Below are 15,354 nucleotides of genomic sequence, written 5' to 3'. Positions count from 1 at the left end.
AAGTTTACGTTGAAGTTTTTACCCTTTTCTTTCACCTAGCTGGATTATAAAGTTGGCTGGAAGAAACTGAAGGAAGTATTTAGTATGGCTGGTGTGGTGGTCCGAGCAGACATTTTGGAAGATAAAGATGGCAAAAGCCGTGGAATAGGCACTGTGACTTTTGAACAGTCCATTGAAGCTGTGCAAGCTATATGTATCCTTTGGGAGTTCAGCTCATGGCAAACAGTGCCCACAGCACTGTTAGGCATTAGTATACCTAAGTATATTATAGCAACAAGGTAGAAGTAACTATCTTCTCTGTGACTAGAGTGAATAAATTACTATGGAATCTGAACATTTTCTGGAGTGGAACACAGATGGATAAAAGGTGTGGTTGTATCATAGACACATGCTATGAATGGTCTTTTCTTTTCACAGGAGTTTAATTACAGTGGAATATGTCACACATAACTACACAAATTAACCTCAGGAGACTATTACTGGTTGCTTTACCCAGAAAACATATTTCAGAAATAATAGGATTCTTGGTCTGTTCAACACATAGAAAACTGCTTTAACTAATTACCAGAAACATTTTGTAGTATAAAGTCATTACTAAAACTTCATACCTAAAGAGTTGAAATTACTTATGAATCCACAGAGAGAGATTGGTAGCTATGGAGTTGTTACCTTTTTAACATTTTATATGGTATGCTTTAACATTTGTTAGAAATAGCCTTAATTGCAATACCAGCTATGTTTAATGGCCAGTTGCTGTTTGATAGACCGATGCACGTCAAGATGGTAAGTTACTAGGATCACTTTCTCTGTAATATGTTCAAGTAAGTTAAGAAAAATGTAGAATTACTAAAACTGTATCTAGCCCTTAAACTAAACGTATTGTTGTTTAGTAGGCTGCAGAGTGATGAACCCCTTTGCTCATGGAAATTTTTTCTGTACATTCCTGTCTGGTTGATTATTATTGTTAACCCCTATGTTCAGGAAGTCCGTTGAGTATCCTGCTTGAGCAAAGAATCATCTACAAAGAGTCTTTAGCATAGAACTCGTTTTCAAAGTATAGCATACAGTGTTTGGTTAGTATTAGATTTGCAGTGAACAAATATTTGATTCAGACAGCTTTTAAAGGTTTGTTGGAGTTCAGTCTTAATAAACAATAACCCTACTATAGTGTTACCAGAGATAATAATTTATAGAAACAGTACTAGAAGATGTTGAGGCCAGTCTGGTTAGGATTCAGATTCAGAAATAAAGTAAAAGGAGCTATAAATTTTGTTATTTGAAGGAGTTAAAGTCTTAGAATAGCTAATGGATTCATAAGACTCAAAAAAAAAAAACCACGAAAAGCAGGGCTAGAGAGTTGGCTCAGCAGTTAAGAGCATTGGCTGTTCTTCCAGGAGACTCCTTTTTAATTCTTAGCACCCACAGGACAGCTTACCATTATCTGTAACTCCAGCTCCAATAGTTCTAACATCTTCACACAGATACACATGTAGATAAAATATCAATGCACATAAGATAAACATGAATAATTTTAAAAAAACATGAATTGATATTTTGAGCCTCACTAATACTTATTGCTCAGGTCCTGCCCTACACACCCAATAATACAAAATTTTTTTGTGGGGGGGGGTTGTTTGTTTTTTGTTTTTTTGTTTTTTTGTTTTTGTTTTTTTTTTTTTTTTTTTTTTTTTTTTGGTTTTTCAAGACAGGGTTTCTCTGTATAGCCCTGGCTGTTCTGGAGCTCACTTTGTAGACCAGGCTGGCCTCGAACTCAGAAATCCACCTGCTTCTGCCTCCCAAGTGCTGGGATTAAAGGCGTGTGCCACCACCGCCCTGCAATACAAATATATTTTTATCCTTCCTGTTGGCACAGAAGATAAAAACATGCTCCCATATACCTCCTTAGTTTGATATAATTATTCTGTACCATGGCTATGTCATAGTTTATTTATATTTAACTAGTTATCTTGTTTGTTTAGTTTAAATTTTTGCTTTTTTCCTGATGTTAGGGACTAGAGGGCCACAGGGCCTTGTACATGATAGGCAGGCATTTTATCTCTGGGCTACATCTGCAAACTTGTCTTTGTTGTTATTGATTGTTTGTCTTTTGTTTCGTTTTTTTTGTGTGTGTGTGTATGTGTGTGACAGTTTTGTGTAAACTTTCCTAGAACTTGCTGTGTATCCCAAAGCTGGCCTTGAATTCCTGATCCTTTTGCATAAGTCTGTGTCAAGCATTGGGATTACAGGTGTGCAGCACATAGTACCTGGCTTCTCTGGTTCTTTGTGGTGGTAATTGTTTTCCATCTTTTGCCATTGGTGCTCCAGTGGAGATTAAGATGTTTTGTTTTGTTTTTTCCAGGATGAGAGGGCTTTACCAAAGGGAGATTTTTTTCCTCCTGAACGTCCACAGCAACTTCCCCGTGAGTATATGAATTGTACTAAATAGAAACTGTTACAGTTGTATTTACACAGTTGTGGAAAGGTTACCCTGGGGATTCTTGTGATCTGTTTGTCCTATCACCACCCCACCCTATACAGATTGCACTATTATGTATCCTTGGCTAGCCTGGAACCTGCTTGCCTCTACTTCCTAAGTGCTAGGATTCATGGAGTGTGCACTGTACCGTGCATGTCTTGATTAGTTGTTTTCTATAGATTTTTCAGGATAAGAAATGAGTAAAGAAATGTACAACCTAAGAGTTTTGATAGTGGCACTGGCTCAGATGCAAAACCTGATGACTTGAGTTTAACGCTGGCACCCACGTGTTCGAGGAAGAAAATGATTCCTTCAAGTTGTCCTCTGACTTCTTCTTGTGTACCAAGGCATACATGCTTTTCTGTGTGTAATGGTCTAAGTGATAATGGCCCCCATTAGCTCATATATTTGAGTGTTTGATTCCCAGTTAATAGTACTGTTTCGAAGGATTAGGGTGTGTGGCTTTGTTGGAGATGATAAGTCACTGGGGCAGGCTTCAAGGTTTCATAGGCCCACAATATCCCCAGTTAACTCTCTGCTTCAACTTTGTAGAGATGTTAGCTTTTAATTACTTTTCTAGCACCATATCTGCCTTTCTGTTGCCATGCCCCCTGCCATGATTATCAGGGAGTCTAACTCCTGGAACCATGAGCCCTATATTAAACTTCTTTAGTTTTTCAAGACAGGGTTTCTCTGTCTGTGTAGCCTTGGCTGTTGTGGAACTCACTCTGTAGACCAGGCTGGCCTCGAACTCAGAAATCTTCCTGCCTCTGCTTCCCAGATGCTGGGATTAAAGGCGTGTGCCACCATGCAGGCTAAACTTTTTTTAATGAATTGCCTTGGTCCTGATATCACAGCATTAGGAAAGTAATACATTGTGTTTCTCTGTTGCAGATACTTCTTTTTTTAAAATATTTATTATTATATGTAAGTACACTGTAGCTGTCTTCAGACACACCAGAAGAGGGTGTCAGATCTCATTACAGATGGTTTTTTGTTTGTTTGTTTGGTTGGTTTGGTTTGGTTTTTTTTGAGACAGAGTTTCTCTGTATAGCCCTGGCTGTCCTGGAACTCACTCTGTAGACCAGACTGGCCTCAAACTCAGAGATCCGCCTGCCTCTGCCTCCCAAGTGCTGGGATTAAAGGTGTGCGCCACCACAGCCCGGCTCTCATAGATGGTTGTGAGCCACCATGTAGTTGCTGGGATTTGAACTCAGGACCTTTGGAAGAACAGTGTTTTTTTTTTCTTTTTTCTTTTTTCTTTTTGTTTTTTGAGACAGGGTTTCTCTGTTCCTGCAATTTACTCTGTAGACCAGGCTGGCCTCGAACTCAGAAATCCGCCTGCCTCTCAGTCAGTGCTCTTAACTGCTGAACCATGTCACCAACCTGACACTTTTTTTTAAAGAAGGGCATTTGGATTACACTGTGACAAGGCAGGTTGCCCAGATATAGAAGGCAAAATTATGCAGTTTGAAAGTGTCTTAGAGTAGGTGGATGGTTAAACAGAATAAATGCCAAGTAAGCTGGATTTTGCTGTATGGTCTCTCAGTATCCCTTTTAGCTATATTCTAAGGATTAAAACTATGTATGCATGAAGAAATGACATAAATGCTTAGAGCAGCATGACTCAGTAGTCAAAAAGTCAAGCCAGACTTGTTGGTACACACTTGTTAATACAGGACTCAGAGTCTGAAGCAGGCAAATATGAGTTCAAAGCAGGCCTGAGTATATAGGTGGATGTTGTTACAAAAGGGAAGGGAGGATGTTGGAAGTGATTCTTTAGTTTATGTATAGATAACTAAAATCTGGCAAAATCAGGTGATTAATCAAAAAAGGGGAGCTGGGAGGTGGAGACACAATTTGGTATAGATAAACCTTGTTTCCAATTGTGGGCAGTGTCCAGAACAGGTGGGTCTAAAAGGCAACAAATAGTTCCGTGGTGCTGAGCAGAGAGCTGAGGCATGACTGCTACTTGGGATGAGGTTTTTAGAGTGATGAAAAAGTTAATGAAATTGTAATAATTGCTAGCTTGAAAGAGCCTTCGAGGCTAGCCTGGTCTACAGAGTGAGTTCCAGGACAGCCAGAGCTATACAGAAAAACCCTGTCTCAAAAATAAACAAAAAAACCCAAGAGCCTGTGGCTTTAAGAATAGATCAGAAATGTAGATATAGTGATTGGGCGCTTAGCTAAGGTTTCAGATTACCCAGTACCAAAAAAGGGATCAGGGAGACAGGAGATGGCTTGTCTGTTGAAAGGACCATATTTCCTTACTACCTATCTGCAAGCAGGTGGTCACTTACCATGCTTGTTGTGGTTCTTGTTGAGGCTTGTGCTAGAGGTAAAGGAGCACTGTGCCCCAGGGAACCCATTATGCTTGGTTCGTGGTCTCTTGGTATGGCTCAAAGGATTGACCTCAGAGCTTTGAGTACATTGGAGTAATAACCCTTGGTGACTTCTTGGAGCTGTTGCCATGCAATTAAAAACCTACTTGATAGATTAAGTACATAGAGCCTGTTGTGGTTTTTTGTTGTTATCTTGGTTTAAGTGTCAGGCCTCAGTGGCTCTTTCCAGATACCAGTCTGCATTCTTGTTTTCTTTGTTGTGTTTGTAGAGCATAGCAGTGAGGATCTGCTGGATATCAATTTTAGTAATTCTTAATTTGTGCTACCAGCATTTAGAGGGTAGAGGCAAGATGATGTCAGGTTAGAGGCTAGCTTTGGGCTGCATAGTAAGACCTTGTTTTTAAAAGAGGGAAGAGGTGAGAGAAAAGTTAGATTTCTTTAGAAAAAAAATGGGGTGGGGCGTAGGCATTATGCATAACTTTAATCCCAATACTCAGGCAGGGGCATGTGGATCTTTGTAAGTTTAAGGCCAGAGAGGGCTACATACTGGTACTATATTATTTTATTTATTTCTTTAGTCCATTTTTGTGTGTGTGTGTCTGTATGTGTATGTTAATGTGCAGATGTGTAGGCAGCTGCTCTGACGCGCGCGGTGGCAGCCATAGACGATTCCACTGCGCATGCACCCCTCCCAAGCATGCACCCCTCCAGAGCGGGCTCATGCAGGTGCCCCTCCCGAGCGGGTGTATGCTATCCAATCATGTGCCAAACCTGAGCAGGTGCATGCTACCAAACCCCTCCCAAGCAGGTGTATGCTAATGAGGCGATTGCCAGGGAACCAATCCAGGAGAACCACGAGAGCTCAGACTTGGGTATATAAGGGACGCTCTCCAGGCAGTCAGGGCCAGGCCACGCCATTCTATGCCACTCCACAGAAGAAAGAGCAGTGGCCATTCCCCGCCGAAGCGCCTGGGAGGCGGGAAGAGCCGTAACACCTAAAAGAGCTGTTAACACTTAGGAACCTAAAAGAGCTGTTAACACTTGGGTACCTAAAAGAGCTGTTAACACAAAAGAAAATCTCCTGAGTAAACCTTCGAGAGAAAGCGGCCGGCCAGCAAAGGCCTACCGCACAAATGCCTGAAGGTTCATAGGACAACTTTACAGCAGCTTTCTCTACCATAGGTTCTGGAGGTAGAATTCAGGAGTGGGTATAAGGGCCTTAACCCTTGAGTCATCTTGCCAGCACGGGAACTGACTTTTTAGCTGCTCTTGTTGTATAGGTACATATTCCATATTCCAGTCTGACTGCATGTAAAAAGCTGTGCCTTTATAAACAGTACCTTCATACTCACAGGTATGCAGGTGGATAGGTGTTGAAGTCAAGTCAGGCCCTGGTCTAGGGGTGAAGCATGACAGCTTCATACCAGTTGTCTGAGGGTCACCATGTTTTCAGCAAGGGAAGTCACATTATTTTCTTTCCTTTCCTTTTCTTTTCTTCTTTTTGGTTTTTTTTCCGAGACAGGGTTTCTCTGTGTAGCCCTGGCTGTCCTGGAACTCACTCTGCAGACCAGGCTGGCCTCAAACTCAGAAATCCCCCTGCCTCTGCCTCCCAAGTGCTGGGATTAAAGGTGTGTACCAACACTGCCCGGCCAGCCACATTCTTGACTTTCTCTGCTTCTTTCAGATGGACTTGGTGGTATTGGCATGGGGTTAGGACCTGGAGGGCAGCCTATTGATGCTAACCACCTGAACAAAGGCATTGGAATGGGAAACCTAGGACCTGCAGGTGAGAATTGTAGTGGGGATAATTGGGGAAAATTGAATTTATTAAAAGCCACTATTAGGGCAGTTATATCTGGATATTTTCAAATATGATTAAAGCAATTGGGACAAAATCCCTTTTTCATCTCAGCCTCATGTGCACAAAAGCAGTTTTTATTGAGTTGAACTTTTTTAAGCCACTGTGCCTCTTCATCTTAGTCATGATGGCTTTTGAGCAGACAAGGGAGAGGGTTGGTCTCACCCAAGGTCACTTGAATAACAGTGCAGCCCACTGACTGCAGAACCACAGCTCTGCCATTGGTGCTTTAAGCCTGTCCAGAAGACCATTTTGCACCTAATGTTGACATGACTTTTTCCTATACGTATGAGCATTGATAAAAGGAATTTGATAAGCTTTTATGAATGATAAAACTTATGGGTCACAAAGAAAAATGGTAGTGTCTTTGTTCAGGAAGACTAGGAAAACATGAGTGGAAGCTTAGCTGTGTGTGTTTTTAAGTTTCTGTGTACTATATTTCTGTGCCATTAAGACATTATTTCATACTTTTGGATCTAGACTTGGACTTTTCATACACACGTTTGAAATGGTGATGTGGATGCTTTGCCTCCCCACTGTCACCCTTGCATGTCCCCCATAGCATGGCTCTACCAGCCTCAGCACACTTCATTTGGTTGGGAATGGGGAAGGGAGCATTTGTGGCTTAGAAACTGCTTTATTATTTAAAGTTTTCTTTTAATAGGGGTTTTATTAAACATCTTTCCGTTCTACATTTTAAAACAGTGACTTTACATAGTTTGTGTCTGTTATATTTAATGTAGTCTGGCTTGGTCATTTAATAAGATTACATGGGCTCCAATTTCTTTTTTTTTTTAATTTATTTTGTTATTCTGGGCTCCAATTTCAATCCACATTTAAACTTACTCTGTTAAAAGCTTTTGCTTTGAAATACAATCTTGACAGAAGTAGTAGCTATCCCACTTTTGAAATAATAATAACATCAAAATTTTTTCTTAATTCATTGATTTGGAATTTTGTGCTTTTAAAATTTAAGCATTACTGTTTTGATTTAAAGTTTGTTTGCATTGACTTTCTCTTTTAAAGGAATGGGAATGGAAGGCATAGGATTTGGAATAAATAAAATTGGAGGTAAGAAATTTAAAATAAAGTACATACGTAATCAAAGTGATTTCCCCTCATTTTCCTTGTCTTTGAAACGCTGCATGTGCATTCTTCCTTTGGTGTCTAGAAGTCTGAGTCTTAAGAATTACTTGATTTTATTTGTCTATCATTCCAGTGGCTGTCTGTTGCCTTGGTTCTGGCTTTCTTACTAACTAGCTTATTGGGCAAATTGCTTTATCTCTCTGTATTTTAGCTTGTATATTCATGAGGGGGTTAAATCAAGCCAGGTTTTAAAAAAGGAAGTTAACCTTTTCCCTTACCCTAAAGTTCTAAAACTTTGTACATTCATAACATAATGCAAAAAGTGAAATATAAAAACAGTTTTCCTTGCCTGATGAATGTGAGCAGGGTTGTTGGGATGACATTAAATGCTTTTCTTATAGGCATGGAAGGACCCTTTGGTGGTGGTATGGAAAATATGGGGCGATTTGGATCCGGGATGAACATGGGCCGAATAAATGGTAAGAATGGCATTTCTTCCTGCTTGTTTCTTGTCTACCTTTTGATAGCTGAGGACGTCTTGTCCTTTAATACTGTAAACCTACTGTGCATGATGACCCACTTCTGTTTTTCCACTTAATCACATACCTTTGAAACTGCTAAAAGTGGTAGACTTATTTAAACCCAGCTCACTTGAGACTTTGAAAGTAGCCAATGTATTAGTACATCAGTGGGAAAAATTTCAAATTTCCTTACTGTCTACAGCACTCAAACACATAGATATTTGTCATTATGCTTCCTGTATTCAAAAATATCTTCCAAGGACTAAAGAGAGATTTCAACCTTTTAAGAGTATATATAGCTCATGTAGTGGACTAGCACCCACATGATGACTCACAACTGTCTGTAATTCCAGTTCCAGAGAACCTGACACTTCTGTTGATGCAGGTTCTGAGTGTGGATCTCCCTCACCCCTTCCCTCTCCCCCATACACATAATAATGATAGTTTGTTTGTTTTTTCCCCAGCCCCCAAATAATGATAGTTTTTAAAGAATGCTTTCCAAAATGCTCTTGGCGCAGAATGCTGGACTGGTACATTTTACTTTTTTATTTTTTACCCTGATGACTTCAAAGTGTGGAAAAATCATTTACAAAATCCAGTTATATAACAAACTAGAATATCCCTTTCAACCTTATAATGAAGATAATCCTTATATTATGATATTAACAGTATGTTGAAGTCAACTTGCTAACCTTGTTTTGGTTTACTTGGCTGAATGTAGACATAAATTCAACGGGTGGACCTCTCCCTAGGTTCATTCAATCAGAGGGTTATAGTATTTTCTAGACCTGAGCCCTGTACCTCCTGGGCCTGAGATCAGAAAAGCAGAAGACTAGAAGTGGCTAAATGATTACCTCACTTGGCCCATGGTAGACTGTTCATCCTGTAGCTGCTAATGTAGTCTAATAGTTTCTCTGAACTTCTCTCAAGTCAGTATGTCTAAGGACTCACACTTGACTCCACAATTAAATCTCCTAATGACACTAATTACAAGGGGTTAACACCTAGCTTCACTGCATTGGAGATGTCATCTGACCTGAGACACAGCTTTGACCTGTCTAGGGAGTTGTTTGCCTTGTTGATAAAAGAAGGCCATCTGTTTGCAAGTACACAGAAGGTTCCAAAACCTCAGATAACTTCAGAGCACCAAGCCTGTAATGCTGACCACATCAACTTGTTAGCCTTGTTTTTGTTTACTTGCCTTATGTAAACAGTGTTGATCTGTTGCTGAATTATAATGCAGGACTGGACTGTCTTTGATAGAAATCATTGGTACGTTATCTGATCTGTGGGGTTTTGAGTCACTCAAGAGTTACTTGATGAAGTCAGATTAGTTTCAACAAGAACTTCAGATAACTTATCTGCTATACATTTGGCTTGAACAACTTAGGGATGGATTGATCTTTGCCTCAACTTGCATTAGTCGATGAGACCTCATTATTTTAGAAGACATGTTTGTCCAGAATGTATTAGACTACTACATATCTGGTAATAAGATAAATATCACCATAGATGTTTGCAAATCTTGCAACAGTTGCTTATATATATTAGGTGAAGAGAATCTTTCTCCTCCTCCTCCTGTTGTTGTTATTGTCCTTTTTTGGGTTCCTTTGTATAACAGCCCTGACTGTCCTAGCACTCTCTGCGTAGACCAGGCTGGCCTTGAACTCAGAGATCCACCTGCCTCTGCCTCCCAAGTGCTGGAATTAAAGGCATGGGCCACCATCATGCATGGCTAAGATTCATTCTTATATGCTCAGAAAGATTTAAAACATCTGAGAATGCTAAGGCAACCATAATGTGTCTGATTTAGATTTCTTCAGCACAAAAATTAGCATGGGAGATAGCAGAAGGTCTTGGTGCCAGTGTGATGGTCCAAAAATGAAACAATATCCTCTTCACACTTAAGTGTTAACCAACACATATTTTAAAAACAGAACAACCAATGTCACTACATTCAGTCCTTCTAAGACTCACATGAGTAGGTATTGCTACCCTCGTTTTGTCAGAAACTGGGGCACAAAGAGTAATTTGCCTAGGGTCATAGTAATGCTGGGATATGAATTCAGCCTTTCTCTAGAACTTGCCTCTTTGTCATGCTTCCATCCTGTCTTTTAGGATTGCCTCTAGCGTGGTGGCACCCCCTGTGCTAAGAAACTGGATGTCTTTGTTTATGAAAATCCTCTCTATGCCAAAAGAAGTTTGATTTCTACTTGCTGAAAAGCTGCTAGTACTGTTCCCTAAGTCATTAAGATTGAGTAATAAGAGTCATTAAGAATTTGTGCTTTTTTTTGTTTTGTTTCTGGTTTTGGTTGTTGTTTGTTTTTGTTCTTTAGTAATGTATCCAAGTAGTATGTGGCAGGCTAGCATCTTCTAAGGTGTTTTTGAGAATTGTATCATCCAGCCTCCAGAGTACACAGAGCTATATGTAGGTTTTATTACCTTTTCTCTGGTTCCTAATACAGATAAATGGTGGTGAGGAGATGTAGGAAAGCTACATTGTCAGTAATGCAGAGACAGAGGTTTACATTTCCAATGAACTGAGTTTCATTCTCAAGAGTCCACATGGTTGAAGAAAACTTGAATTCTGCAAGTTGTTCTATGGTAACTTGGCACATGCACACACACATATGCAGTACATCTAAACAAACAATGTAAAAATCCTAGCCCAGCCTGCTTACACATCTCTAATTGTTTACATCCTTGAAAGGATAAGTCTGTGAGCTACATGTAAACATAGTTCTACACTAAAAGGTATATACTACACAGTACCAATTCCTGAGAAGCGAAATAATACTGTTTTTATTCCCCTTCGGGCTGGGCTTAGAACCAGTGCCTCATGCATGCCAGACAAACATACCATGGATTTCTACACCCCTATCTATCCAATACTACTGGATTTTCCTATGACTTCTCAGTAGAGGAGGAAAGCAAAGTGATACACATTTGAATCTTGCATGAGAGAGATGGACATATATGTACAGGAGGAATAAAGTAGATAGTGGTAGGAGTTGTACAAGACTTTTTTTTTTTAAATGAAGTTTATGCGTATGAGTGAGAGCCTGTGTGTGTGTGTGTGTGTGTGTGTGTGTGTATGTATGTATGTATGTATGTATGTATGTATGTATATCATAAGCATGCCTGTTGCCTTTGAAGTCAAAGAGACTATTGGAACCCCCAAAACTGGAACTGACAGTTGTGAGCCTATGTGGGTACTAGGAACCAAACCCAGCTTGTCTGCTCTTAACCACTGAGCCATCTCTCCAGCAACATGAATGACTATCGTGGGCAAGTATTAAATGTGATTGGCCTTTCCCTCACAGAACTTCAACTTTTTTTTTTTTAAGTTTATTTATTATTATACATAAGTACACTGTAGCTGACTTCAGACGCACCAGAAGATGTAGTCAGATCTCATTACGGGTAGTTGTGAGCCACCATGTGGTTGCTGGGATTTGAACTTAGGACCTTCGGGAGAGCAGTCAGTGCTCTTACCAGCTGAGCCATCTCTCCAGCCCCCGAACTTCAATATTTTTAAGACATTGTAAAGAATAGGATAGCAAATAGCTCTCAACAGTATTACAGTGGTATAAAGAACAAATAGATAGAAGTTTGTACCCAGGTATATCTCTTCATTAGGTTTGGGCAGCCTTTGCCTCATGCTTACCAGGCATGTGACGTTGGCTAAGTTACTAAGGAATTTTACCCTCCTTATGAGAAGGCAGCAGTGGAATAATCAGTGATATAACAGCTTTTGGTAATGAATAAGAAGGTTCCATAGGCTCCTTGTGGGCAGGGTCCACTTTGGGGCATAACAATACCATGGCTTTTCCCAGGTATAGTGTAGTCTGTCAATTTTTTTTTCCAGTTGATAGTACATTCTTTAAATATTTAAAGGCCCTACATCGTTCAGCTAAGCATCCCAACTCTACAGTTGTTTTTTGGCTTGTAGACAGTGTCTTTTTTTGAGATTTAGGAACTACTGAAACTGTCTCCCAGTATTTGATAGCTATTTTGGGTGGAAACTTTTCTTTACAGCCTGGTTAGGGAACAAATGGTTTTCTTCTTAAATGTAGTTTTATATGTATAGGTATTTGCCTGTGTATGTGGTCTGTGTAATGGTTTCATTACTGCTGCCCAAGGAGGCCAGAGAGGGTGTCAGATCTCATGGAACTGGAGTTACAGAATGTGAGCTGCCATGCGGGTGCTGGGAATTGAACCCATAATCCAGTGCTCTTAACAATTGAGCCATCTCTCATCCCATAAATAGTTTTCTTAAATCTAACCTAACTTGGGTGCTATGAAGATGCATATACTACCTTTAACTTTATATATGTAAATCTAAACAGGCATGAGAGACTAGACAGTAGAAATAGAAAAAGAGGCTTTAAAGGAGAGTAGTAGAAAGAGTGATAGTACATATGATAAATGAAAGAGAAAGGGTTCTAGCATCCTATGGAGGGAGGAGCAAGCAAAACCTAGCAGGTACAAAAATAGCATAAAGAAATCTCTTCTTGGTTTATAATAAACCAATAATAAGGACATCTAGGTCTGAAAGGGGGAAAACTGTTAGTTTTTCCTGGACATTGCTTTGACTACCTGACTTGTTCTGATTCTTCAACCTTTAAAATTTGTAAGAGTGAGTTCAGACATGTGTCTGACTGGGATGATTAATTTTCCTAATGCTACAACTAATTTGCTTTTGTATTTAAAATAGTACTTCATAAAAGATGTATTTTAAAACATGTCTGTGGCAAAAATAAAATGACTTGATGTTATGCTATGAACCTTCCATCATTGCCATTCTGTTATCCCTCTCACCCGTGTGACAAGGGTTTATCAACTCTTCCTGTCCTGAAGTGTCAATGAAGTTATATGAACTACAGAGATCCACCTGCCCTTGCCTCCTCTTCTATAGGGTTGGGATTAAAGATGTGTGCCACCACTGCCTAGTTTCTAAGTCAACAAATTTCTTCTTACTTAGGAGGCAGAAGCAGGCGGATTTCTGAGTTGGAGGCCAGCCTGGTCTACAGAGTGAGTTCCAGGACAGCCACGGCTACACAGAGAAACCCTGTCTCGAAAAAAAAAAATCAGTAAACTTTAGTTTCCAGGAAGTTTTATCATTTCTTTTGAAAGTCCTCTTCCTTCTAATTAATTCTGTTTTCCTAGATTTTTTTTTTTTATTGACCTGATGACCTCAAGTACACATTAGAAGGACAGTGAGCAAAACTTTAATGATAAGACATTCCTGTTGTAGGCATCCTTTTTGAGGGGAGGGGGGCTCGAGACAGGGTTTCTCTGTGTAGCCTTTGGCTGTCCTGGAACTCACTCTGTAGACCAGGCTGGCCTCCAACTCAGAAATCCACCTGCCTCTGCCTCCCAAGTGCTGGGAGTAAAGGCATGCGCCACCACTGCTTGGCCTTTTGTAGGCATTCTTAGTGAGCTTCAGTATTCTGTGAACCCCAGACAAGTCCTGAATGAGTCTCAGGTGTCCATGTAGCAAAGGTTGAGCATGTTTAGATGAATGCCAACTCTTGATAAAGAGCTTCCATTTCCTGTGTACTATGCTGCCCAAGAAGCAGTGTTGATTTCCAGCTGCAATGGGGAAACCATGTCTAATAACAATGCTTAGGTATCCAATGTAATACAAATTATTAATCACAAAGGCTTGCAACAATCTGCATTTGGGGACAGCTAGGAGACACAGTATATGCAGCATATAGAGACCAAGGCAGGATCTTATTTATTTATTTGGAAGGCCATGTTCTTCTTTGTTTTGGCCAGGACATTAACACAGAAGCACCTAGCTTTCTTGGAGACGCTTTCCTGCCTTTTCTTGTAGGCAAGCCTCAGCTTCATTCTTGCTATTTCAACACAGGTAGGCCTATATACAATGCCCTTGAAAAACACAGCAGCATGAGCTTTCCATTCCGACTGACACATTTGATAGCACCACACCAAGTTTACCTTTTGTCTCCAAAAGCAGTAACAGGGATATCTTCTGTCTGCCAGGTTCCTGTGGAACTGGGGCATTGGCTCACACCTCTCCAAGCTTGCTGGGTCTGTGCTTAAGCTGGGAGCCAAGTAGCCATTCATTCTCCCCTTTATTTTTCCTGCATGCCCAGCATGATTATTATTCTACTTCTTCATCAGCAGTCAGGGTACATTTAAGTGTCTTCTCTCGGTTTCTTGGAAATACTGTCCATTATGTTGTGTATTCCTGCAAAGATGATGACCAGGGTGACTTGCTTAACCTCTACTCCATTATGAGCACTGTACAGTAGTGGGTGTTTCCCAACCAAAAGGAGATACCAGAGTTTGTAGGAACAGCTCTGTGGACCTCAGGAGGGGCAAAGGTTACATGGGTGGTGTTCTTTCCAGACTATCAGGTGCCTGCCATTGGCAAGTATACTTTCAAGATTGCTATGGCTACATGGCAGCATAGAACATGACATAGGTATGTGGTACTAAAAGATGGCTACAGAAAGTGCATCTGCTTGTGTATATCATTCCATAAAGATTTCCCTGTGATCTCGTTTGCAAACCATTATGACTGCTGGGAAGAGCAGCTAGCAAATTTGATGTGTTTGAAGGACCCATGATAAAAGCTAAAGCTTTGGGTTTCTAAGGAGGATATTAATAGTAACAGTAGCAAACTTAAGGAGGCTTGGATGATCCATTGGCCAGCAAACACCAATGTTTTCTCTATGGGACAGTGGGGCAAGGAGATAATTCTTTGTCTTTGTCACCATCACATACTGCCTACTCACTGGGTGCTGAAAGTCCTCACCTCCTGCTCCGTACAGGTTCTTTGAATTACTTTGTGATGCGGAGAAGAAGAGTCGGTGCAGGCTCTAGGATACCAGAAGAATCCTTGGTTTCCTGCCCACTGAGGAAGCCTCAGTACTAAGTGTGTCCAGACTACCTTTAGAAAACTGCTACTGAGCAAGGGTTGAGGACCCTCTTTGTTCTCTTTGCTGGACAAGTTTGCAGGCACCCCTGTAAACTGGGCCTTACTCAAAAGTTATAAGGAGTCCTAGCATTGTGACTTTCTTGTTTTTTTGTTTTTTT

General features: G+C 40.4%; 1 protein-coding gene across 4 annotated transcripts in view; it reads left to right on the top strand.

The window, feature by feature from the left end:
- Window positions 1-15,354, top strand: part of Hnrnpm (heterogeneous nuclear ribonucleoprotein M) — a 43,886-nt gene that overhangs the window by 22,272 nt on the left and 6,260 nt on the right. For all 4 annotated transcript variants that reach the window (XM_031350003.1, XM_031350006.1, XM_031350004.1 and 1 more), the window contains 6 exons: window positions 40-193; window positions 734-783; window positions 2,360-2,420; window positions 6,503-6,604; window positions 7,703-7,747; window positions 8,164-8,241. In XM_031350003.1, the coding sequence (XP_031205863.1) occupies window positions 40-193; window positions 734-783; window positions 2,360-2,420; window positions 6,503-6,604; window positions 7,703-7,747; window positions 8,164-8,241 (490 nt within the window). The remainder of the gene's footprint in view (window positions 1-39; window positions 194-733; window positions 784-2,359; window positions 2,421-6,502; window positions 6,605-7,702; window positions 7,748-8,163; window positions 8,242-15,354) is intronic.

This window comes from Mastomys coucha, unplaced genomic scaffold, assembly GCF_008632895.1.
Source record: "Mastomys coucha isolate ucsf_1 unplaced genomic scaffold, UCSF_Mcou_1 pScaffold4, whole genome shotgun sequence".
NCBI lineage: Eukaryota > Metazoa > Chordata > Mammalia > Rodentia > Muridae > Mastomys > Mastomys coucha.
This window is presented reverse-complemented; position numbering and strand designations above follow the sequence as displayed.